We start from the raw sequence: 24,896 nt of genomic DNA, 5'->3' as shown, positions 1-24,896 counted from the left end.
ATCCTGACACCCTATCTTTCCAGTGTATTGCTTAAGTTGTCCAAACATTGTATTGTACCTCGCACTAGGACCTGGGCACCACTGCAGCAAAAGGCTTTGGGCCTAGAACACGCTGCCCAGCGACTTGCTCCGGGCCCAGATTGAAGCCACTCATGATTTCTCTAAATTGGCTTGGCACCCAGACTCACACCCAGGCCAGATGTGCACACACAAAGTTGATATGAATTGATTTATGAATTTTACTTTCAATATTCATTGGTAGCTTTCTCTCTCGTATTATAAAACCATAAGACACAGGAAGAGAATTAGGCCATTCGGCTCATCGAGAAAGCTCTGCCATTCCACTGCGGGGGATTTCTTGCCCCTCTTAACTCCATTCTCCTCCCTTCTCCCCAAAATCTTTGATGCCCTACTAAACAAGAAACTGTCAGCCTCAGCTTTAAATATCCCCAATGACTTGGCCTCCACAGCTGTCTGTGGCAATGATTTCCACAGATCCACCACCCTCTGGTAAAGAAATTCCTCCTCGTGGTCATGTTGATGGTGTGATCATCCTTAACAAAGGGAACACAAGACGTGTTTCTGAATAGGCAGTTGAGACCCATGTTTAATAGCGGCACTGACGGACAAATGGGCTTGAAAGGGGCAATCGAGATCATCTCCTAGATGATGCTGAAAAGAGTCCTTTTTTCAAGGTTCAAACTCACCTACAAGTACCGCCTGATAAAACCAGGTGAGGATTTATATTCACAGTATTACAAATCCTGCCACCTTATTTGATGTTTCCCACCCCTTGATTTCTTGATTTAAAAATGTCTGAAGAGAAAGCTATTACCTATCCCTTTTTTTTGCAATTATTTTTAAATTAACCAGAATTAGCAGCGTACGGGACTGCAGTCTGCTGCTTGTAAGTTGCATTGCTCACATCAGAAATTCAACTCACTTTCATTTCCAACAGATGCTTTACTGAGGGGAAATGTCTCCCATGCCTCACCGCAGGATGTGAACTTCAAATGTGGCTCCCTATGGTCACCTCAGAAACTTTCAATACATGACATTTAGAGAGAGCTCGCAGGAGTAAAGCGACTTTCTATTATTGACTTACACTCAAAGTATCTACTTTTATTCTAATTATAGAGCTTTATAGCTGCTTTAAGTTCCACTTAAAAGGGCAGCAATGTTTGCTCGATAGAGGTTTCAGATGCACATTTATCTGATCAACAAAGGCCAAGAGACAATTGTCTAATGTAGTCAGGAACACTCCCCATCAGGGACAGTGCTTTGCTCTACAGAGGCAACATTACATCCTTGGATGCTTTATAAGACTTTGGTCAGATTGCACTTGAAGTATTGTGGCCCGTTTCGGATCAGAATCAGGTTTAATATCACCGGCACATGTTGTGAAATTGGCAATACATGCTAATATAGAAAAAAACTGAATTACAAGAAGTATATATGCAGTAAGTAGTGCAAAAACAGAAATTAAGAAAAAAGTAGTGAAGTAGCGCTTACAGGTTCAACCTCCATTTAAGAATCGGATGGCAGAGGGGAAGAAGCTGCTCTGAATCACTGAGTATGTGCCTTCAAGCTTCTGAACCTCCTTCCTGATGGTAACAGTGAGAAGACACCATGTCCTAGGTGTGGATGCCCTTAATGATGAACACATTTTTGAGGGACCGCTCCTTGAAGATGTCCTGGATACTATGGAGGCTGGTGCCCATGATGGAGCTGACTAATTTTACAACTCTCTGCAGCTTACTTCAATCCTGTGCAGTAGCCCCACCGCCCATACCAGACACTGATACAGCCAGTTAGAATGCTCTCTGCAGTATATCTGTGGAAATTTTCAAGAGTTTCAGTGACATAACAAATCTCCTCGAACTCCAACTGAAGTATAGTCAGTCTTGCCTTCTTTATAGTTGTATCACTATCTTGGGACCAGGTTAGGTCCTCAGAGATATTGACACCCAGGAATTTGAAATTGCGCACTCCCTCCATTTCTGATCCCTCTGAGAACAGGTGTGTGTTCCCTTGGCTTACCCTTTCTAAGAAAATGAGTGAGGGGGTGGAGATACGACTCCGCCAAAGTAGGTATGAGGTTCTCCTTCTCTGAAGGTCACCCTTGGGCAAGGTGTAGCACATGCTTAGCCGCCCATTCAGGGTCATGTGAAGCCATGGGTGCAGGTGGTGGATGGCCGTATGAGCAGCCGGTGCAGATCACAAGTCCTGGTTATGTGACCACTGATGCCAGGCAGACAATCTCTGAAGAGTATTGATAATGACTGGGGTCAACTACCTTGTAAAGATACTGCCCAGAAGGAGGCAATGACAAACCACTTCAGTAGAAACATTTGCTACAGTCATGGAAAGACCATGATCACCCACGTCATACAACTCATAGTGAACAAACTATCTAAGGTGTGCTGGCATTGGAGAGGGTCCAGGGGAGGTTCATGAGAATGACAATGTTAACATATGAGGAGCATTTGATGGCTGAGCACCTGTACTCACTGGAGTTAAGAAGAATGAGGGAAGATCTCATTGAAATGTCAAATATTGAATGGTCTAGATAGAATGGATGTGCAGAGGACATTTCCAATATTGGAGCATTCAGCCTGAGAATAGCATTTCCCTTGAGAACTGAGATGAAGAGGAATTTATTTAGGTAGAAGGTGATGGATCATTGCCATAGGTGGCTGTGGAGGTCAAGTCATTGATTATATTTAAAGCAGAGGCTGACAGTATCTTGATAACTAAGGGAGCCAATGGGTATAGGGTGAAGGCCGGAGAATGGAGTTGAGAGGAATCATAAAGCAGCCTTGATTGAATGGTGAAGCAGACTCGATGAACTGAATGGTCTAATTCTGCTCCTATGTCTTATGGTCTTTGTGTTTAAAAAATTGCCACATAACATGTCATTTCTGCCTCTGACTCCAAACAACATCTTCACTCTGGAGTACAATTGTTGAAGTTCAAAGATCAGCTTTACTTGTCACATTTACATTGAAACATACAATCTTCTGATCTTCCATCCATTTGCTGATGGAATAGCAACAGAACCACTACAGGATGTCAAAGGACCACCACTGGCAATCATAGGACCACTACACATCACCGGACATCACTGGACCACTACACATCACCGGACATCACTGGACCACTACACATCACCGGACATCACTGGACCACTACACATCACTGCATCAACTCAACCATTGTTGTAGTATTTTGCTTTTATTCTGTTTTATTTAAAAATACTTCTGAACTCAAAAGGCTTTTCAAAACCACACTGAACTCACGAGGTGAAACCCAAGACTTATTTATCCACACCTTTCATTTGGGCACAAAGTGTGAGCAAATGTTTTTCGAAAAGAGTACTGTTGAATAACCATACCAACATTAGTTACATCATCAACAGCCAGCGTGTGGGATGGAACTTCACATCGAACTCAAAACACTCTAAAGATTACACATCATTTTATTTCCATTAAGCTGACAAAGCCACTTAGATCCGAGTGCAAGCTGTTCTAACTGAATACCTCATATTTTTTGAAAATGCTCTTTAAAATCAGAACTTACGGCACATCATGTTAACCGATTTCCAGCTGCCTCTTCCACTACCTTATCCCAGCTAACAGCTTTGTGCATTTGTATTTGCACCTCTATGCTCTTGCCCTTTCATTGATTCTGCTTAGTTACTATTCTATAGATTTGCCAAGTATGCTGGCAGGAAAATGAATTTCAGGGTTACATGTGGTGACATGTATGCACTCTGATAATAAACCTTACATTGAACTCTAAATAAAACTTACCCCAGTCTCTTTTACGGTCTCATTATGCTGGTCCCCACTTATGACATCCACTGACCAGAAGTGAACGTAATATTCCAGCTGAGGCTTAGCCAGATGCTGAGAGACATCCTAGGATGTGTTGGGACACAACAGTAATTTAAACTGGGGTCATCTGGTGTCTCGGGTCTTTCAACGTCAGACACCCTCTTCCAGGCGACCCAGCCAGAGTAGATCAGGCCCGGCTTGTGTCCCAGCAGCATCGGTCCACGGGTCACCTCTTTTGATCCACAGCCATCTGGAGGCTCGCTCAGCAGCCTCTGTGACGGTCTGCACGGTTCTTTCTTTTTAGCCCCCGTAATGCCAAGGAGAGAGCAGGTTCTGTCCAGCGAGCAGTAGCAAAACCTCTGCACCTCATATCGTGCCTTTCACCCCCGTCTCTGGCACTGGTCTACCAGCTCCTGGCATTTGGCTTTCCTGCGTTCAAATGCCCCCTCAATCCAGTCTTCCCAAGGAACTGACAGTTCTACCGTGACCACCTGCTTCAAGGTTTCTGACAGAATGACCATGCCAGGCCTCAGTGACGGAAGATGCGATGAAGTCAGGGAACTTTAATTGCTTGCCAAGATTGACTTCCAGTTGCCAGTCGGATGCTGAGGTTTATAGACCTGTAACATTACCTCGCGTCTCTTAAACTCTCTCTCCTCGACTAACGAAGGCCGTCACACCACGGGCCTATCACCTTGTGCAGCAACTGCGAGAGATCTAGAGACATAAACCCCAAGTCAACACTGCAAAATATTCCACCATTAACCCTGTACGCTGCCTTCAAATTCGATCTTCCGAAGTGAATCACTTCACAGTTTACTGGGTTGAACTCCAGCTGCCACTTCTCAGCCCGGCTCAGCATCTTGTCAATGTGCCGTTGTAATCCTTGACAGCCTTTCACACAGTCCACAACACCACTAACCTTCATGACATTTGCAAAATTACCGACCCACCCTTGAGATGAGCACACTTGCCATATCCTGGCTATTTGTGTGACTCCTCGTACGACTGCCCTACAGGGGCAGCCACACTTTCAGCTATCAAATACTTTGTTCTGGCATTCACACATTCATTGCTCTAATCTCTAACACCCCCTCCCCCCACCAAACCCTCTTTACTCACACAGCCTTAGTCAGTGGCCTTCTTCTGGCTTGATATTTGATAACTGTTGAGTGCAATGTGTTGGTATTCATTGGAAGAACAAACAGAAGCTATCTCTGCTTTGGTTTCTCAACGCTGTTATAGCCAGGGGTGGTAACGGGGACAAGCTCCCACTACCTAATAAATGCTCCCAATGGCGTGCATCTCAAATAGCCTCCGACCACCAGGACCACCTCTCCGGTTTCATGTGTGACTTAGCTACCTAACCTAGTGGAACCACTCCTACTGACAGGCGAAGGGGCAAAGGTGGGTTACTGGTGCCTTAAAAACAATCGTTTTGGGCAGAAGGAGCTAACAGCTGTGCTTGACAGGCCAGCTAGAAGGAAAACTCTGATCTCAAACCTCCACGGCCTTGTGGCTATACCCACTCATGGGGAAGGCTTTGGGGAGTAAACCCCAGAGCTGGTCCCTAAGGCAGTCCTATGTTGAGATAACACTGGCTGACAACTCCTGTGAGGACGCTGGTGCTGAACTTTATCTGTCTCTGCCGTGCCTTTGGATTCATCATCTGCGTGGAGAGGGGGAGCCTGCTACATGGGCAACAGCTTGCTCTACATATCATACTGCCCTGGCCTGCGTATCATGTAGACAGCTAGGATACAACATTCATGGTCGACCCCGACCGGCATTGCTGTATTGTCTTGCAAAAGAGTTCAGGCAGGGCATGACCTGATAGAACAAGGTACTGAGGAAGAGGAGAGGGCATTGTATTTGTGATTGGCATCTCGTGACCAGTGGTGTACCACAAGGATTGTTGCTCAGACCTCAGCTCTTACTAACATTCCAGCTATGAGTGTAGATGGAATAATTACTAAAACTTGCAAATGACACAGCAGTTGGTGGTGATTTGGGGAGCACGGAGGTACAAACTGGCAGGTGATAGGTGAAGCTGGGTGAGGGGGAAGGTGGGTGGGTGATCCAACCCCGGCTCCCGAACAGACAGACTCGTGTCTGCCCCTCCCGGACCACACTTCATCATAAGTCCAGCCAAACTTTTCAACATATGCTTGCCCCAGCAGCACCCCAACCCAGGGCATCCTCCACCGGGTCCAAGCATGCCCTTTCACCAAGATCTGAGAGGGCTTTGCTGTGGCCCAACGACGCGGCCGCAAGCTGGAGGAGAGGCTTGACAAGAAGCAATTAGAAATGTGAAGAGAAAAACACCTGGCATATGAAACAACTACACAAGATGTATGACAGACATTTGCTGTATTCCACAGAGAAAAATTATGCAAAAGGTCAACATAAAACTGCCTGATGTGACAAAGGGAAGAATTTCCTGAATGTGCCCACGGTTTATTTTTTTATGCAAATTCACTTAATTAAAATTAATATTAAAGCAAACATATTTCTATAAATTTTAATTACTAAATTAATGTTGCCTTAAGCATTTTTGTGATCTTTTGCTAATTCTGATTCATGAACACACTAAACAATGCTTAAAAATGCACTGGAAAAAAAGGTGAGAAATTACAGTCACATAGCTAACTTTAAACCCCTAATGATTCAATGCTTTGACAACTGGTAGCACAGACAGTGGACTAACTGCTGTTAACCATACATCTGTGCTTGCTCAGCATTAATCTCCACATCATCACTGCAGGGAAGAAGGGCGACTGGAAGAAATGGTTTTGGGTTCTCCAAGTAAAATAGAAGCAAAATCTCTGGATTAGGTCTGTGGAAGTATTCAACAAGGGCAGTTCCACACCCATGAGTGTGGTTGTCCTTGTTCTCCTCATCACTGGTTGTCTTAAACAAACAGCACATGAACCTACCCAGTAAAGGGTCAACAGAGAACAAGATAAGAGAAATCAAACAGCAACAGGCATTGAAAATATGAAACATACAAGAATGAATATCACGTTGCACACAACACCGCACGGTGCAAAATACAGTACCACTCTTGAAATCATTTGACCAAATAATCTACATCAGTTTCTAAAAATAGGAAAGTACTCTACTTGTCAACTTCGACAAAAGCAAATTAAGATAAAATAAAATCTGCATTTAAAACACCACCTGGAAAAAGACATCAGATCTACTTTAAACACAAGAAAATGTACAGATGATGGAAATCCAAAGCAACTGACCAAGAATGCTGGAGGAATTCAGCAGGTCAGGAAGCGTCTGTCGAAGTGGATTAACAGTTGATGTTTCAGGTAGAGACCCTTCTTCAGGACTGGGAAGGGGGTAGGGCACCAGAATAAAAAGGTGGGGGGGGGGGAGGGCAAGAGGATTTACTTTATTTATCTTACTTGCCACATATGCAAATTTACATGTCTCAGGAATATTCTGTGGTGTGTTTTGTAACCAGAGAAATTGCCAAATGCACGTTTGAGCAGAATACTAAATAACAACATAATTTCCATGGGTACGAAACTCAGTGCTGTGGTGCTACGTTTGTTCCACACTAACATGGGGAAGCGAATGTCGGACAATCTCAAAGCAAAATGAGGGAAGACTCAAAGTTGCAGAAATGTGTTTTTTTTAAGAAGAATGATGAAAATATCGTGGAGGGACAGAGTAACAAACGAGGAAGTGTTGTGAAAAACAGGAATAAGGAGGGAGCTCATATCATCAATTAGGAAATGGCAGCTGGAATTTCTTGGACAAGTAATGAGGAAACAGAAGTTCAAACATCTTTCAGGGACAGGAAAAATCTTTAGAAGAAAATGCCGCAGTTGGCAGTGCACAACATTCATGAGTTACACAAAGGGACAGACAGGCAAAAGTTTTGAAGAGCTTATTAGAACTTCTCAAAGACAGATGGAAGACCATGGTTGCCCACGTCACATGACACAGCATGTAATGATGATGTTGTGGTGTGCTGGTCAGAGTGTGACATGAAACAAAAATAAACATTAAATTATAAAAATCAAACAATTACATTAAAATATATTGTGGTATTAAAATAAATGGTAGCGAAGTAAACATTTAAATAGTTTCTTACCTTGAAATCGGGAATAAAGAGTTCGATAATGTATAGATCATATGACAATTTATGAGAGCAATATCAATACTGCTTCTTCTCAAATACTCACTTAAGTTCTCTGCTGAGCACAATATTGATCCTGTTTTTAAGTGGCCTATTTCTCTCTGGAATTGAGAACCAGGTTTTTCGTCCCATAATAACAGCGTTGCACTTTCCTGTCACCAACAGAAATATAGCAGGAGTCATTTCTATTGGACAAATAGGAGATTACAAAGCCTAAAACTGTAGTGTACCCTTGCCAAACAGCCTCTCTCTGAACTAACGTTGCTGTCAATTGCTGCCCAATCAGAAAGCTCCCTGACACTGTAGCTCAAGTTCGAAGCCAAGGAGAGACTTCACAGAAGAATATAAAATTATAAATGGGTTTAACTGGGTAGATTAGAACCATAGAACATTACAGCACAGAAACAGGCCTTTTGGCCCTTCTTGGCTGTGCCCAACCATTTTTCTGCCCAGTCCCACTGACCTGCACCTGGGCCATATCTCTCCAAACCCCTCTCATCCATATACCTGTCCAAGTTTTTCTTAAATGTCAAAAGTGAGCCCGCATTCACTTCATCTGGCAGCTCATTCCACACTCACACCACTCTCTGCGTGAAGAAGCTCCCCCCTAATGTTCCCTTTAAACTTTTCCCCCTTCACCCTTAACCCATGACCTCTGTTTTTTTCCTCCCCTAGCCTCAGTGGAAAAAGCCTGCTTGCATTCACTCTATCTATACCCATCATAATTTTATACACCTCGATCATATCACCCCTCATTCTCCTAGACTCCAGGGAATAAAGTCCTAACCTATTCAAACTTTCTCTGTAACTCAGTTTCTCAAGTCCCAGCAACATCCTTGTAAACCTTCTCTGCACTCTTTCAACCTTATTAATATCCTTCCTGTAATTAGGTGACCAAAATGGCACACAATACTCCAAATTCGGTCTCACCATTGTCTTATACAACTTCATCATTACATTCCAACTCTTATACTCAATACTTTGATTTATAAAGGCCAATGTACCAAAAGTTTTCTTTACAACCCTATCTACTTGTGAAGCCACTTTTAGGGAATTATGTACCTGTACTCCCAGATCCCTCTGTTCTACTGCACTCCTCAGTATCCTACCATTTACCTTGTATGTTCTACCTTGGTTTGACTTTCTGAAGTGTAATACCTCACACTTGTCCGCGTTAAACTCCATCTGCCATTTTTCAGCCCATTCCTCCAACTGGTCCAAATCCTTCTGCAAGCTTTGAAAACCTTCCACACTGTCCACTACACCTCCAATCTTTGTATCATCAGCAAATTTGCTGATCCAATTTGCCATATTATCATCCAGATCATTGATATAGATGACAAATAACAATGGACCCAGCACTGACCCCTGTGGCACACCACTAGTCACAGGCCTCCACTAGAGTAGCAATCCTCCACTACCACTCTCTGGCTTCTTCCATTGAGCCAATGTCTAATCCAATTTACTACCTCTCCATGTATACCTAGCGACTGAATCTTCCTAACTAACCTCTCATGCGGGACCTTGTCAAAGGCCTTACTGAAGTCCATGGATACAACATCCACTGCCCTCCCTTCATCCACTTTCCTGGTAACTTCCTCGAAAAACTTAGAGTTTTGCCAGAGATTATTCCAAGGTTGAAATGTCAAATTGAGTAGGGTCCAGAGGAGGTTCAGGAGAGTGATCCTGGGAATGAAAGGGTTAACACACGAGGAGTGTTTGATGGCTCTGGTCTTGTACTCAATTGAGTTTAGAAGAATGGGGGTGGGGGGGGGAATAAATCTAATTGAAATCTATCGACTATTAAAAGGTCTAGACAGAGTGAAAACAGAGGACGTTTCCTATTGTGTAGGAAATCTAGGACTGGAGGGTGCAGCCTCAGAACAGAAGGATGTCCCTTTAGAATTGAATTGACTTTATTCCTTCATCCTTCACATACATGGAGTAAAAATCTTTTATGTTATGTCTCCTACTAAATGAGCAATATGCAATCATAGTAATTTATAAAAATTTATAATAAATAGAACAGTCAGTGTAATATAGAGTACACTCAAGTCAACATGAGTTATCAGTCTGATGGCCCGGTGGAAGAAACTGTCCCAGCGCCTGTTGGTCCTGGCTTTTATGCTGTGGCACTGTTGCCCGGATGGTAGCAGCTGGACTAGATTGTGGTTGGGATGATTTGGGTTCCCAATGATCCTACGGGCCCTTTTTTTTAAAAAAAACACACCCATCCTTGTAAATGTCCTGAATCATGGGAAGTTCACAACTACAGATGCGCTGGGCTGTGCGCACCACTCTCTGTAGAGTCCCGCGATTAAGGGAGGTACAGTTCCCATACCAGGCAGTGATGCAGCCAGTCAGGATGCTCTCAATTGTGCCCCTGCAGAAAGTTCTTAGGATTTGGGGGCCCATACCAAACATCCTCAACTGTCTGAGGTAAAAGAGGAGCTGTTGTGCCTTTTTCACCACACAGCAGGTGTGTACAGTCCACATGAGGTCCTCAGTGATGTGGATGCTGAGGAACTTGAAGCTGTTTACCCTCCCAACCCCAGATCCATTGATGTCAGTAGAGCAGAGATGAGGAGCAATTTCTTCAGGAGAGGGTAATGAATCTGGAATTCATTCCCACAGGTGGCTGTGAGGGCCAAGTCTTTGGGTATATTTAAAGAGTAGGTTGATGGGTCCTGGATTAATAAGAGTGTCAAAGGTTGGAGCGTTGAGGGGGGATTTGATCGAGGTATTTAAAATTTTGAGAGGGATAGATAGAGTTGACGTGAATAGGCTGTTTCCATTGAGAGTAGGGGAGATTCAAACGAGAGGACATGATTTGAGAGTTAGGGGGCAGAAGTTTAAGGGAAACACGAGGGGGTATTTCTTTACTCAGAGAGTGATAGCTGTGTGGAATAAGCTTCCTGTAGAAGTAGTAGAGGCCAGTTCAGTTGTGTCACTTAAGGTAAAATTGGATAGGTATATGGACAGGAAAGGAGTGGAGGGTTATGGGCAGAGTGCGGGTAGGTGGGACTAGGTGAGATTAAGAGTTTGGCACGGACTAGGAGGGCCGAGATGGCCTGTTTCCGTGCTGTGATTGTTATATGGTTACAGGGGAAAAGCAGGCGAATGGGTTTGAGAAAGTAAATCAGCTATGATCGAATGGTGCTAGACTTGATGGGCCAAATGGCCTAAATCTGCTTCTATGTCTTGTGGTCTAAACAAAAGAGGGCACAGTTTTGAGGTGATGGGGGAAGTTTTAAGGAGATTTATGAGGCAAATTTTTTTTAAAACATTCTAAGTGGTAGGTGCCTAGAACTAGCTGCCGGGGAGGTGGCATTTACACTACATGCTGCATCTGCAAAGCAAACAGCATTATGAAGGACCCTATGCACCCCTCATACAAACTCTTCTCCCTCCTGCTGTCTGGGAAAAGGCTCCGAAGCATTCGGGCTCTCACGACCAGACTATGTAACAGTTTCTTCCCCCAAGCTATCAGACTCCTCAATACCCAGAGCCTGGCCTGACACTGATTATTTATTGCAATGCCTGCGCTGTTTTTGTGCACTTTACACAGTCCTGTGTAGATCTGTAGTCTAGTGTAGCTTTGTCTGTTGTTTTTTTATGTAGTTCAGTCTAGTTTTTGTACTGTGTCACGTTACACCATGGTCCTGAAAAGCGTTGCCTCGTTTTTACTATGTACTGTACCAGCAGTTATGGTCGAAATGACAATAAAAGTGAATTGACTTGACTTGAGTTGAGGTGGTAGAAGCAGGTACAAAACCAATGTCTGAGAGGTATTTTAGGCAGACAAACAGGCAGGGAATAGATGGGTACAGGCCATGCACAGGGAGATGGGATTTGTTTGGACTGGCATTGTAATCAGCACAGATATGGTGATTTGCGGGATTTATTCCACCCCTTCCCCCCCCCCCCCAATCTTTCTGAACTCCAGCAAGTACAGGGCCAGAGTCATCTAACACACTGCATACATTAACCCTTTCAGGATCATTCAAAAGTACAAAGTAAATTTATTATCTAAGTGTGCATGTGCCCTTAACTCCTGGTGGAGTCGTCGGGCGCCGTCATGACAAGCTTTTTGCACCGATCTTTTTGGTGATTGCTCATCGTACGGCGCGTCTCGGGCATCTGAAACCTGGCGGAGCCCAAGGGAATCAGATAGGAGAGGGCAGAAGACCATCAGGTTGGAGGCCACCCAGACGGAATACAAGGTGTCACTCCTCCCTCCCGAGTGAGACCTCATTGTGGCAGTCGGGGAGGCCATGGACACCACCGTGGAACGGGTGGTCACCGGGAAATCCTGCTTTAGTGGCGTACAGAGTGAAGGTGCTTGATGAAGTGGTCTCCCAGTCCACATCGGGTCTCACCAACACACGGGAGGGTACACTGGAAGCACTGGATACTGTATATGACCCCAACAGACTCAGAGGTGAAGTGTCACCTCTCTTGGAAGGTTTATTTGGGGGCCTGGATGGTAGTGAGGGAGGTGGTTTGGGGGCAGGTGTGGCACTTGTTCTGCTTGCAAGTGTAAATACTGAGAGGGAGATCAGTGGGGAGGGATGAGTGACAAGGGAGTCACTTGGGGGGGGGGATCCCTGTGGAAAGTGAAAATTGGGGGGGGGGTAGGGAAAGATGTGCTTGGTGGTGGGATCCTGTTGGAGGTGGCTGAAGTTACAGAGAATTATGTGCTGGACACGGAGGCTGGTGGGGTGGTAGGTGAGGACAAGAGGATCCTATCGGTGTGGTAGGCGGGAGGATGGGGTGAGAGCAGATGAGCGTGTGAAATGGAAGAGATGTGGGCGAGGGCAGTGTTGATAGTGGAGGGAAGGAAGCCCTTTCTTTGAAAGAGGACGACACCTCAGTTCTGGACTGAAAAGCCTCATCCTGACAGCAGATGCGGCAGAGACAGAGCAATTGAGAGAAGGGGATGGCGTTTTTACAAGTGACAGGCTGGGAAGAGGTATAGCCCAGATAGCTGTGAGAGTCAGTGGGTTTATAAAAGGTACCAGGAGGTAGATTGTCTCCAGAAAAGGAGACAGAGGGATTGAGAAAGTGGAGGGAGGTATTGGAAATGGATCAGGTAAATTTGAGAGCAGGGTGGAAGTTGGAGGCAGAGTTGATGAAGTTGATGAGCTCAGCATGGGTGCAGGAAGCAGCACCAATGACGTAGCATAGGAAGAGCTGGGGAGCGATCCCTGTGTAGGCTCGGAACGTGGATTGTTCCATGTGGCCGACAAAGAGGCAGGCATAGCTAGGAACCATGCCAGCGCCCATGGCTACACCTTTGGTTTGAAGGAAGTGGGAGGAACCAAAGGAGAAATTATTGAAGAGTGAGGACCAGTTCCACCAGACAGAGGAGAGTGGTGGTGGTGGAGGGGAACTGGTTGGGTCTGTTGTCCAGAAAGAAACAGAGACCCAAAAGACCCTCCTGATGGAGGATAAAGGTGTGTAGGTACTGGCCATCCATAGTGAAAATGAGACGATCGGGGCCAGGGAACTTAAAGCCATTGTAGAGATCGCGAGCATGTGAACTGTCAAGGAAGCGAGTAGGAAGGGACTGAATCAAGGGGGATAAAATAGAGTTGAGGTACGGGGACGAGTTCAGAGGGGCAGAAGCAGACAGAGACATTAGGTCCACCTGGACAGACAGGTTTGTGGGTCTTGGGTAGGAGGTAGAAACAGGAATTGTGGGGCAAGGTTGGGGCAGTGGATGGGAGATCCCCAGGGTCAATGAGGTCAGTGATGGTGTGGGAGACAATGGCCTGGTGTTCCCCATCGGGGTCCTGTTCAAGGGGCAAGTAAGAAGTGATTGAGAGTTGCTGTCTGGCCTGAGCAAGGGAGAGGTCAGTCCACTAGATTACCACTGTCTGCAGATCTGATGGTGAGGTTGGGATTAGTGTGGAGAGGAGAGGTGAGGGGAGCAGTGCCTTCAGTGGGAGTGAGGTTTGAATTGGAGAGAGGAATGTTAAAACCTATAGGTGTGCAGGGCAACAGTGACACAATGTGGTGGAAAATCAATACTGCAGATGCTCAACACTTGCTCTTTCAAATACCTCACTAAAGGCATCAAATTACACTGGAGCAGCAGGAGTTTTTACAACTCTTTTGAGACTGTTTACAACTCCTAATCTTCCTAAAATGGCTTCAGATCCCCTTAATATACCAGGCTAAGAAAACATCAAACTCACTCTTAAAGACCAGAGATTGTGCAGATTCTGCAGGAAACCCAGAGTAACCCACACAAAATATGGGAGGAACTCAGCAAGTCAGGCAGCATCTAAGGATGGGAACAAACAGTTGGTATTTCGGCTGAGACCCTTCATCAGGACTGGAAAGGAAGGGGCAGAAGCCAGAATAAAACAGGGTAGGTGACAGTGTACCGGTTGGCAGGTGATAGTTGAGACCACATGAGGGAGAAGGCAGGTGGCTAGGGGAAGGGAAGATGGAGTAAGAAGCTGGGAGGTGATTGGTGGAAGAGGTAACGGGCTGAAGGAGGAGGAATCTGATAGGAGAGGAGAGGGGACAGTATGAGGGGCACCAGAAGGAGCTGATGGGGAGGTCAGGAGAAGGGGTAAGAGGGGAGTTAGAAAGGGGAATGACAAAGAGAGAAGAGGAGGTGGAGCAGAGAGACAACATCTGCCAGAAGTAAATTCCTTGTACGTGTACAGGTACTTGGCGATTAAAGTCTGATTCTGATCTGAGTACAATTAAAGTTCCAATTTTCTTGGCGGTCCCAGGCTTCCCAAGTTCACCACTGAATTGCTTGGCTCCATTTGTAAGAAGATCCCCAATCCCTTGTGCTGGTTTCTCTTTCCCCGTCCTGCAGAATCCTCACCCAGTTTTAAAACTCCTGTTAAATCATCCCTTAGTCTCCAAGCTCAAACGAACCAAGTCAAATCAACCTTCCCGAATGCGAGTTGTGATCCTCAAGTGGAGAAGGCTGTCAACTGTCAATGAGCTGAATTACTCAGGGGGTCGGGAGCTGGAATCTGCGTGATATTCAGTGTAATTCTTCGCAAATGTTGCTATACCTTCTACTGAAGGGGTGGATGTCATCTTCTGGAAATGCCTGAACTCTTTGCTAGAAAAAAAATTAAGAAGTGCAAATTTAAAAACAATTATTTTAAGAGAGTGCAGCCAAGAACGTTTACATTTAACTGCTTATATAGCACACAACATGCAGATTCTTGCAAAGACACAGTTACATGTCAAGTCCGTGCGATAATTAGGAAGACAAAATAAGTCTAGCACCGTTCAGATATGAGAATGATGTCATGAGAATACCTGCCTCCTCTACCCTCTCAGAACTCTGCCATGGATGGTCCTAGGACTGTCTGAGAGAGGAGTAGGGTGGGGCATGGGGTGAGCAACCCCATCCCATAAAAAAAAGTGGTACAGAAACACCAACAGAAACTTTGAGGACCTCATCCCTGGGAGAGGAAAGATCAAGATGGGTGACCCACCTGGGGACAATTTCAAAGACCCCTTACAGAGGACTCTGGCGAGATGTGGTTGGAACTTGTGCCTCAGGAGGAGAGATGAGCTTCTAAAAATGTTTAATTGGGAGGATGTGGAGAAAGAGGGTTTCAGGGCACATTGCGGGAATGTTATTTTTAAGGAATACACTATCCAAAGCGGCTGCTGTAAATATGCTCAAAGCCAACAGATACAAAGGATATGGATTGGTGCAGGAAAGTATCATTGAGTGGCAGTGCAGGATCAATGGCCTCTCGCTGCCATCTATCGGGTTCCTGTAAGCAAATACGAATCCCTCACTTTGACATGGCGTAATGAAGTAACCTGACTCCCAAATGTACTCTCCAAACTCCACGTTTAAAATTACACACAAAACAACCCGCCGTTGCTACAATTAGAAAGTTACAGCATTTCAGCTTGTTGCACAACGGCTGAAGGACCTTTGATCAGCCACAGTCAAGAGATCACTTAAGGCTGTCCATCCTCCCCCTTTCCCCTCCCTCACCAAAACTTCCCACCGGAGGCCCCAATAACGCATCGGAGTCGTCCTTCCTTCTCTGGCCACCACAAGAATTCATCTCCTCCGTCTCCCTTCGCCAAGGAGGCCTCGCATCGGAGTCCCAAGAACTCACCGGGATTGTCCATCCCTAACCCCTCACCGGAGACAGCTAGTGACCTTTCCTGTCTAAAGCCATTCCAGCAGTTCTAATATCTTGCAGACTGAATGCATCACTCTCGAGTACTGTCTAATTTAGTATTGTGTTTCTAGACCCTCAACACTTTCTTGTTCAAGGCCGAACTCTATATGAACCGATTATGCAGGTGAGCGGATCACAGAACAACGGCCATACCCAGTGCTACTAAGGTGGATGAGGAGGGTCTTTATTTTTAAGAGCCTCTCACAGGAGCTGGAAGCTCTTCAAGAACAGGAAAAGGAATCTCCTGAATTAAGGTGGGTCTCTGGGGTCCGAGCCGGGTGGGTGGCGATCCGGTGAATATATCCTGAGTTCTATCTTGGGAGGGTGGTCCTGGGGGCAATGGAGATTCCCTAGGCTCTACACGGGGTGGAGATCCTTGGGGTCTGCGGTGGGTGGTCTCAAAGGGGGAGGGGGTATTGGACAACCCGGGCAACCTCCCCATACTCGAAGGGGTCTCGCTTCTGCATCACTTGCCTCAGCCGGACCGGGTGCCACGGGAAGTTGCCCTTGTTCCCTATGCCCATGTTAGGGCAAACGGCGACGATGGAGTTGATCAACCGACCCATTCCGTCCGCTAAACAATGTCACCAGTCCCTGCACCGCGCGGAACTGGCGCCAATGTGACATCACATCAAGTTAGCCAATGGTGAACCACCGAACCGCCCCCTGGCGCGGCAGGAACATGGCGCCAAAGTGACATCATACAAAACTATCCAATGGTGAGCGGCAGAGTGAAGCTACTGTTCTGAAACACCCGCGCCGCAGAAAAATGGCGCCAAAATGTGACGTCACGCCAAAACAGCCAATGGCAGGTCGGCAGGGATCAATCTGCAGCAACAAAAAAATTAGTTTATTTATTATTTGTTATAATTATTGTTTAGACTTCTTCAGCAGCACACACCCAGTCAGCCAGCTGTCCAGCAGTCTGTGTATGTGCTGCTTCAGACTGCAGTCTCTCCTCTTAGTCCAAAGTCCAGAAGCAAGTTTATTCTGACATTTATTGTTTTGTGGCAGCAAAGACATAAACTTCCTGCAAACCACAATAAACACCGCAAAAAAAGGAATAACAAGATAGAGTCCATAGACCAGTCAGAAATCAGGTTTACCGTCACTGACACAGGGTCCTGAAATTTGATGTTTTGCAGCAGCAGGATGGCGCGATACAAACATTGCTACAAATTACAATATCAGCAATTAGCACAAAAATTCATGGGTTTGTGGCCCGTTTAGAAATCTGGTGGCGGAGGGGAAGGAACTGTCGGTTGTGGGGCTTCAGGTTCTTGTTGCTTCTCCCTGATGGTAGTAAGGGGAAGAGGGCTTGTCCCAGATGCCGGCGATGTTGCTGTTCTCTGTCATTCCTGCGGTACCGCTTCAAATTTCAGCTGATCTGTCAGCCTGATAGCAGAAGGTGGAGAGCACACGCTTGCGGCCAGTGTCCGGGACGCTCCGCCGTTCATTCCGGCCGCGCCTGGTGCTCGGGCCGAAGTGTGCGTGCCGCTTTAAGGGAGCAGCCTCGGTCGGCCCCGCTCCGCCCGGTGAGGTGACCGACGCAGCCTCACTCCGCCGTCGCTCCGCCCATCACTCGGCCGGGGCCGGGGGCGCAAGACGCTTGCAGCCGCGATGTCCCAGGCGAAAGGCCGCGGGAGGAAAGCTGCGGGGAGCCAGGTTGTTATCAGCAAATTCTTCCGCCCTGTAGCGAGGAAGGGGCAGAAGGCGAGGGAAGACAATGCGGCCGTGGCAGCTTGCCTCGCCCCCGGGCTGCAGGTCAGTTAGCACTCGGACGCGTTAAGCGTGCGTCTCTGTTCCTTTCAGCACATTTAATGAATAAGGGATTGATGTGCATATAATATTCTGAATGCCGAGGCACGTGGAGAGAAATTGTAGAGTACTGTGGGTGATGCACATCCCACTTCCAGGTGTCTTTGTTCATGAGCTGTTACTTTCTTTTGTTGCCGGTTTTGGGTACGCTTTCCAGCCTAGATCTACTGGAAGGTCGCGGGTTTTCACGTGGGGCCAGTTTGATTTGTCCCGGGAATTTGGGAGTGTGTGACCTTGGCACTGATGCTTGTGATTACACTGAAGGGAACTATTGTCAAAACCCGCAGCCCGGGAAAGGTTGTGAGTTGAGGTTTTGTATTATAAATCGTGACAGAAGAATGCTGGCTCATTAAACCCAATTCCTTCTGGGCCCATGGATGCCAAGTCAAAGATCTTCCCAATAATCCTACCAATGAACGATTGTGGTGATATTGAGATCGATGGAGTTGCTGTGATGTTCTCCTAAGGGTCTGTCTGCTGGTGGGTCCTCGTGGCTGTAGAGACCAATCCAGGGTCCTCATGATCAAAATGTTAGGGTGCACTTCCGTGAGGGAGAAGACCTGTGTGTCATGGGGAGCCACCACAGGTCCCACGACAGGTCAGGGTCAAGGTCTCGCTGCATGGAATGTAGGATGACTGGGGACCTTCACTGCTGTAGCATTCCTCCACGTTCACTGTCGCTGTGATGTATTATCCTCTTCAGCCAGCTCCATCATCGAGGTCTTGGTTGGATCGCTCTTCATCTGCCTTGACTTAACTGCTATGGGTGACCCTATCAGGAGGTAAGCAATGGGTGGCACCTCAGGAATTCACAGACCTTTCCACCGTGACGAGGTTACAGTCCTCGGAGAGGAATGCATGATAACCTTACCACAACGGAGTACCTGGCCGAGGGCTGAAGATCCATGCTGACCAACTGGCTGGTGTATTCACGGATATCTTCAACCTCTCACTCCGTCTGTGTGTGGTACTCACCTGCTTCAAGCTGGCTTCAGTCGTACCGGTGTCCAAGAAGAGCAATGTAACCTGCCTAAATGACTATTGCCCAGTGGCACTTACGTCCACTGTGATGAAGTGTTTTGAGAGCCTGGTGTTGAAGCATATCAACTCCTGACTGAATGGCAACTTGGATCCACTCCAATTAGCCGACCGAAGCAACAGGTCGACAGCAGACGCTGTCTCATTGGCTCTTCACTCAACTCTGGAACAGCAAAGATGCACACATCAGGATGCTCTTTATTGATGACAGCTCAGCATTTAACATCCCCTCAAGACCTGGGCCTCACTACCCCACTGGGTTTCCTCACTTGTAGAGCCCAGTTAGTTCACATTGGCGACCACATTTCCTCCACAATCTCCATCAGCACACGAGCACCACTGGGATGTGTACGTAGCCCCCTGCTCTACTCGCTTTACACCTATGACTTTGCGGCTAAATACAGCTCCAACACCAAGTTTGCTGATGACATCACTGTTATGGGCTGTATCAAAGGTGGTGATGAATCAACATACAAGAAAATTTGACTGAGTGGTGTAATAACAATAACAACCTCTCACCCGATGTCAATAAGACCAAGGAACTGATTGTAGACTTCAGGAGAGGGCAACCAGAGGTCTCTGAGCCAGTAATCATCAGAGGATCTGAGGTAGAGAGGGTCAGCAACTTTAAATTCAGAGGTGTCACTATCTGAGAAGATTGTCCAGGACCCATCATATAAATATTATCATCAAGTCAAGTCACTTCTTATTGTCAGTTTGACCATAACTGCTGGTACAGTACACAGTAAAAATGAGAAGTTTTTCAGGACCATGGTGTTACATAGCACATTACAAAAACTAGACTGAGCTATGTAAAAAAAAACAACACAGAGAAAATTAAAAAAAAACACAACAACTACACTAGACTACAGACCTACCCAGGACTGCATAAAGGGCACAAAAACTGTCGGCAGAGGTTCAGCATTTAATCAAAAATCTTGGTAAACTTCTATAGCTGTGTGGTGGGAAGAGTGCTGAGTGGCTGCATTCTGGCCTGGTATGGGAGCACCAAGGCCTTTGAGTGGAAAACCCTACAAAAGGTGGTGGATTTGACCCAGTACGTCATGGATAAAATCTTCCCAAGCATTGAGCATATCTACATGAAACATTGCTGTAGAAAAACAGCATCCATCATCAAAGATCCTCACCACCGGGTTTATGAACAGTAACTACCCCTCAACCATCAGGCTCTTGAACAAAAGGGGTTAACTATGCTCATTTAAGGAATCTTATCTTGTTTTTTATTCTCGTTATTTATTTATTATCTGCTTTTGCAGAGTTTCTTTTTACAGTTTACAGTTCCTGTTTAGTTTACAGATCCTGTTTATAGTTACTGTTCTATAGATCTGCTAGGTATTTCCACAGAAAAAGAATCTCGGGGTTGTATGTGGTGACATGCATGTACTCTGATAATAAATTTACTTTGAACTCTGCACCTTGAGAGTTAGGCCATTTGGCCCATTGTTATTTATCGCTATTTACTTATATCTGCATTTGCACAGAATGTTGTCCATTGTTTACAGTTACTGTTCTATAGATTTGGTGTATGCCTGCAGAAAAAGTATCTCAGGGTTGTGTGTGGTGATATGTATGTATTCTGTACTATGTATTTTGAACATTGAGTATAACCAACAAGGGGTTAAAGTTCAATGGAAAATTCCGAAAACCGGATTCAAGCCACCATAGTTGAAAATGAAATGTTCTGAGGACTGTCCTCCAGACATCCAGTTTGCAAGGGAGTGTGGAAGGAAAGGTGGTATAGGGTGACATGCATGTACTTCGACAAGAAATTTGCTTTTCACTTCCCAGTAATGGATTCCAAAGTTCAATGCAGCATTTGGAACATCATCACCGTCATTATGTGCCGCGTCGTATGATGGAGGCCATCATGGTCTTTCCATCACCATGATTGTCCCTGGCAATTTTTTCTTCAAAAGTGGTTTGCCATTGCCATCTTCTGGGCAGTGTCTTTACAAGAAGCCATGATCAATACTCTTCAGAGATTGTCTGCTTGGCATCAGTGGTCACATTATCAGGATGACCATCCACCACCTGCTCCAGTGGCTTCATGTGACCCTGATCGGGGGGCTAAGCAGGTGCCATGCCTTACCCATGGATGACCTGCAGGCTAGTGGGGAGAAGGAGTGCCTTACACCTCCTTTGGTAGAGATGTGTCACCACCCTGCCACCCTATTTGAAACATGACGGTCATAATAGCGAGGCTGAAACTGATAAAAAGCAGTTAGGAAGGTGATAAATACTGCTCCTGTTGGTGGCCACATCATGATGAAACGTGAAAGAGACGTCGGGAAAGAAGAGGCAAGTCCCCCACTGTTTTCCTCTGGGTTTTGGGCACTGGTGGGCAGCTAACCAGGCAGAAGGAGTGATCTTTGGAGGAAGTGAGTACACGACATTGGGCATCAGTGAGACGGTTTTATACATAGCTGCTCCGGGTGAGAACATTGACAGGTGGACGCTGCAGAGGCAAGAGAGGTTGAGGAATGAGGACATGCCTGTGATGCCCATAGTTCCATCCTGATCGTGAGGTTTTACATTAAGAAATGTTATTGTGACTTTTAGTCACCCATAGCAGTTCTATTTGTGATGACATGTTCTGTGAAATGGAATGATCTGTGCTTTGGGTGAGTGTAGGGAAGGGGAGAAGAGTGTTCAAATCTTGCTTGACAGTGCCTTGTGGATCCTGTAACCAAACTTTCTGCTCAGAGTATACAGGCAGACCTTTAGTTCTGGTGAAAGATCAACATCCTCTCTTTAAGAAGGGAGAAAAGCAAAAGAAAGGAAATTACAGGCCAGTTAGCCTCACCTCAGTGGTTGGGAATGTGTTGGAGTCTATTATTAAAGATGAGGTTTCAGGTTACTTGGAGACTAATGATAAATTAAGTCAAAGTCTGCATGGTTTCTGTAAAGGGATCTTGCCTGACAAATTCCTTAGAGTTCTTCGAGGAAGTAACAAGCAGGGTAGGCAAAGGAGAGGCAGGGGTTGCAATTTACTTGGATTTTCAGAAGGTGCTTGATAAGGTGCTGCACATGAGGCTGCTTAACAAGATAAAATTTTACTGTTTTGTAGGAAAGATACTGGCATGGATAGAGGAATGGCTGACAGGCAGGAGGCAGTGAGTGGGAATAAAGGGGGCCTTTTCTAGTTGGCTGCCAGTGACTAGTGGTGTTCCTCTGGGGTCAGTACTGGGACCGCTGCTTTTCACATTGTTTGTCAGTTATTTAGATTATGGAATTAGTGGCTTTGTGGCAAAGTTTGCGGATGATATTTAGATAGGTGGAGGGATAGGTAGTGCTGAGGATTCAGCAGGACTAAGACAAATTGGAAGAATGGGCAAAAACGTGGCAGATGGAACACGGTGTTAGGAAATGTATGATAATACGTTTTGGTAAAAAGCAACAATAATGCAAACTATTATATAAATGGGGAGAAGGTTCAAACATCAGAGATGCAGAGGGACTTAGGAGTCCTCGTACAAGTCTTCCAGAAGGTTAATTTACAGGTTGAGTCTGTGGTAGAGAAGGCAAATGCTACGTTGGCATTTATTTCAAGGGGAGTAGAATAAAAAAACAAGGAGATAATGCTGAGGCTTTATAAAATACTCGTCAGCCCGCATTTGGAGTATTGTCAACAGTTTTGGCCCCATATCTCAGAAAGGATGTGTTTCCATTGGAGAGAGCCCAGAGGAGGTTCACAAGGATGATTCTGGGAATGAAGGGGTTAACATATGAGGTGCACTTGGCAGCTTTGGGCCTGTACTCACTGGAATTTAGAAGATGAGGTGGGATCTCATTGAAACCTACCAAATGTTGAAAGGACTAGGTAGGGTGGATGTGGAGAGAATGTTTCCTATGGTGGGGGTATCCAGAACTAGAGGGCACAGACTCAAAATTGTCCATTTAGAGCAGAGATGAGGAGGATTTTTTTAGCCAGAGAGTAGTGAATCTGTGAAATGCTCTACCACGGACTGCAGAAGAGGCCACGTACATGCGTATGTTTAAGGTGGAAGTTGATCGTCAAGGCATTGAAAGATGTGGTGAGAAGGCAGGGGGTTGAGTGGGATCTGGGATCAGCCATAATGGTGGTGCAAATTTGATGGGCTGAATGGCCTAATTCTGCTCCTGTGTCTTATGGTCTTATCCATTGAGAGTGTCCTGACTGTCTGGTACAGGGATTATAAGGCATCTGAGCACAAGTCCCAAAAAAGCCTTGGGGTTCTTCTCCATTAGAGATATCTCCATTAGAGATATTCATCAGGAGTGCTGCATTGTCAGGGCTCTTCATAGTATCAGTGATCCCTCCCGTCTGTCTTTGAGCCCCTACCACAGCATTCGGACAAGAGCTTCTTCCCCCAGACCGTAAGACTACTGAAATCCCTGTCTCAGCACGTATGCAGCACCAGTGGCGTTATGCTATTTGCTTTTTGACTTGTATCTTACATGCACATAAATCTTAATTTATGTGTGATAATGTTACTTTATGTGTAATGTGTGTGTTATATGTACCTTGGTCCAGAGGAATGTTGTCTCATTTGGCGGTATACATGTGTATGATTGAATGACAATGAATTTGAAATTAAAAATCTATTTCCCTACATATATTTACAGCTGATTTTAATTTTGGAGGAACTTAGCAGGTCAGGCAACATCTGTGGAGTGAGGTAAATAGTTAATGTTTTGGGCCCGGGCCCAGACCCTTTTCCTCCAGAAATGCTATCAGATCTCCTGATGACCTCCAGCATTTAGTCTGTGTTTATCCGTTTGACTATCCAATGCAAATACATGTTACCTAATACAAATCAGAAACATGTTTATTATCACTGTCCTAAATATTGTGAAAATTTGTTGTTTTGTAGCATCACTACAGTGCATAGATTGAACAACCAAAAGTCCCAAACCGCCACTTACCTGTCTTGCCCTCACTGCACCAGAATATGTGAATCCTAGATCAGCCTCTGCAGCCACTTCAGAACAACCCTCCAATAGACAACCCCTTAGGAGAACATCATACTCAACTCGGGTGATTACACTACTACGACAGTGCAAAGAACATAGAATGGAGAACAGTACAGGTCCTTCAGCCTGTAATGTGCTGGCCTATTAACCTCTTCTGAAATCAATCCAGTGCTTCCTTCCTACGTTAACCACCATTTTTCTTTCATCCATGTGCCTGTCTAAGAGTCCGTTAAATGTCTGTAATGTATTTCCCTCTACCACCACCCTTGGCAGACTGTTGAAAGTACTCACCACTCTGTGTTTTTTAAAAAAAACCTTACCTCTGACCCCACCCACCACCTATACTTTCCTACCATCTCCTTAACATTATGTTCTCCTGTATTAGCTATTTCTGCCCTGTGGTAAAAGTCTCTGGCTGTCCACTCTATTTGTGCATCTTGTACACTTCTAAAAGACATGAAATATACTATACATAGGAAAAAGAAAGGAACATAATGTGGCGACCCATTTCCTGGCACATCCGAACCGGCTCACAATTAGCCAGCTTTCCGGCTAAGGGAGATAGCCCACGGGGGTTTGCGAGCACAGAGCTTTGGAGCCTCTGCGCCACGGGGGGCAGGTTGAGGGAGGCTTAAAAGTGAGGCTAAGGATTTCGAATAAAGTTTTTTCCTTCGACTGCAGTTACCGACTCCGTGTCATAATTTTAGCGCTGCGTGTAGCACACCGCTACAATAATGAAGTAGTGTTCATGGACTATAGAAATTGTGATTCAGTGATTGCATATGAACGGGTCAGGGTCAGAATCAGGTTCAATTCACTGGTGTATGTCATGAAATTTGTTGTTATGTGGCAACTAAACATAATTACAATAAGTACTTACGTATTAAA

At 45.6% G+C, this 24,896-nt stretch overlaps 2 protein-coding genes across 2 annotated transcripts in view; one reads left to right on the top strand and one right to left on the bottom strand.

Moving 5' to 3' along the window:
- dhfr (dihydrofolate reductase) overlaps nucleotides 1–17,650 on the bottom strand; it is a 33,954-nt gene extending 16,304 nt beyond the window's left edge. Inside the window, exons 1-4 of the mRNA XM_059969398.1 lie at nucleotides 17,285–17,650; nucleotides 16,653–17,006; nucleotides 15,036–15,085; nucleotides 8,039–8,144 (exon numbers count right to left, since the gene is read on the bottom strand). Of these exons, the coding sequence (XP_059825381.1) occupies nucleotides 8,039–8,144; nucleotides 15,036–15,085; nucleotides 16,653–16,744 (248 nt within the window). The 5' untranslated portion in view covers nucleotides 16,745–17,006; nucleotides 17,285–17,650. The remainder of the gene's footprint in view (nucleotides 1–8,038; nucleotides 8,145–15,035; nucleotides 15,086–16,652; nucleotides 17,007–17,284) is intronic.
- Nucleotides 17,651–17,675: 25 nt separating this feature from the next.
- The window catches only part of msh3 (mutS homolog 3 (E. coli)), a 258,875-nt gene continuing 251,654 nt past the window's right edge, over nucleotides 17,676–24,896 (top strand). Inside the window, exon 1 of the mRNA XM_059969397.1 lies at nucleotides 17,676–17,942. Within this exon, the coding sequence (XP_059825380.1) occupies nucleotides 17,799–17,942 (144 nt within the window). The 5' untranslated portion in view covers nucleotides 17,676–17,798. The remainder of the gene's footprint in view (nucleotides 17,943–24,896) is intronic.

This window comes from Hypanus sabinus, chromosome 5 (assembly GCF_030144855.1).
Source record: "Hypanus sabinus isolate sHypSab1 chromosome 5, sHypSab1.hap1, whole genome shotgun sequence".
Lineage (NCBI taxonomy): Eukaryota > Metazoa > Chordata > Chondrichthyes > Myliobatiformes > Dasyatidae > Hypanus > Hypanus sabinus.
The sequence above is the reverse complement of the archived record's forward strand: the minus strand, read 5'-3'. Positions and strand labels throughout refer to the sequence as shown.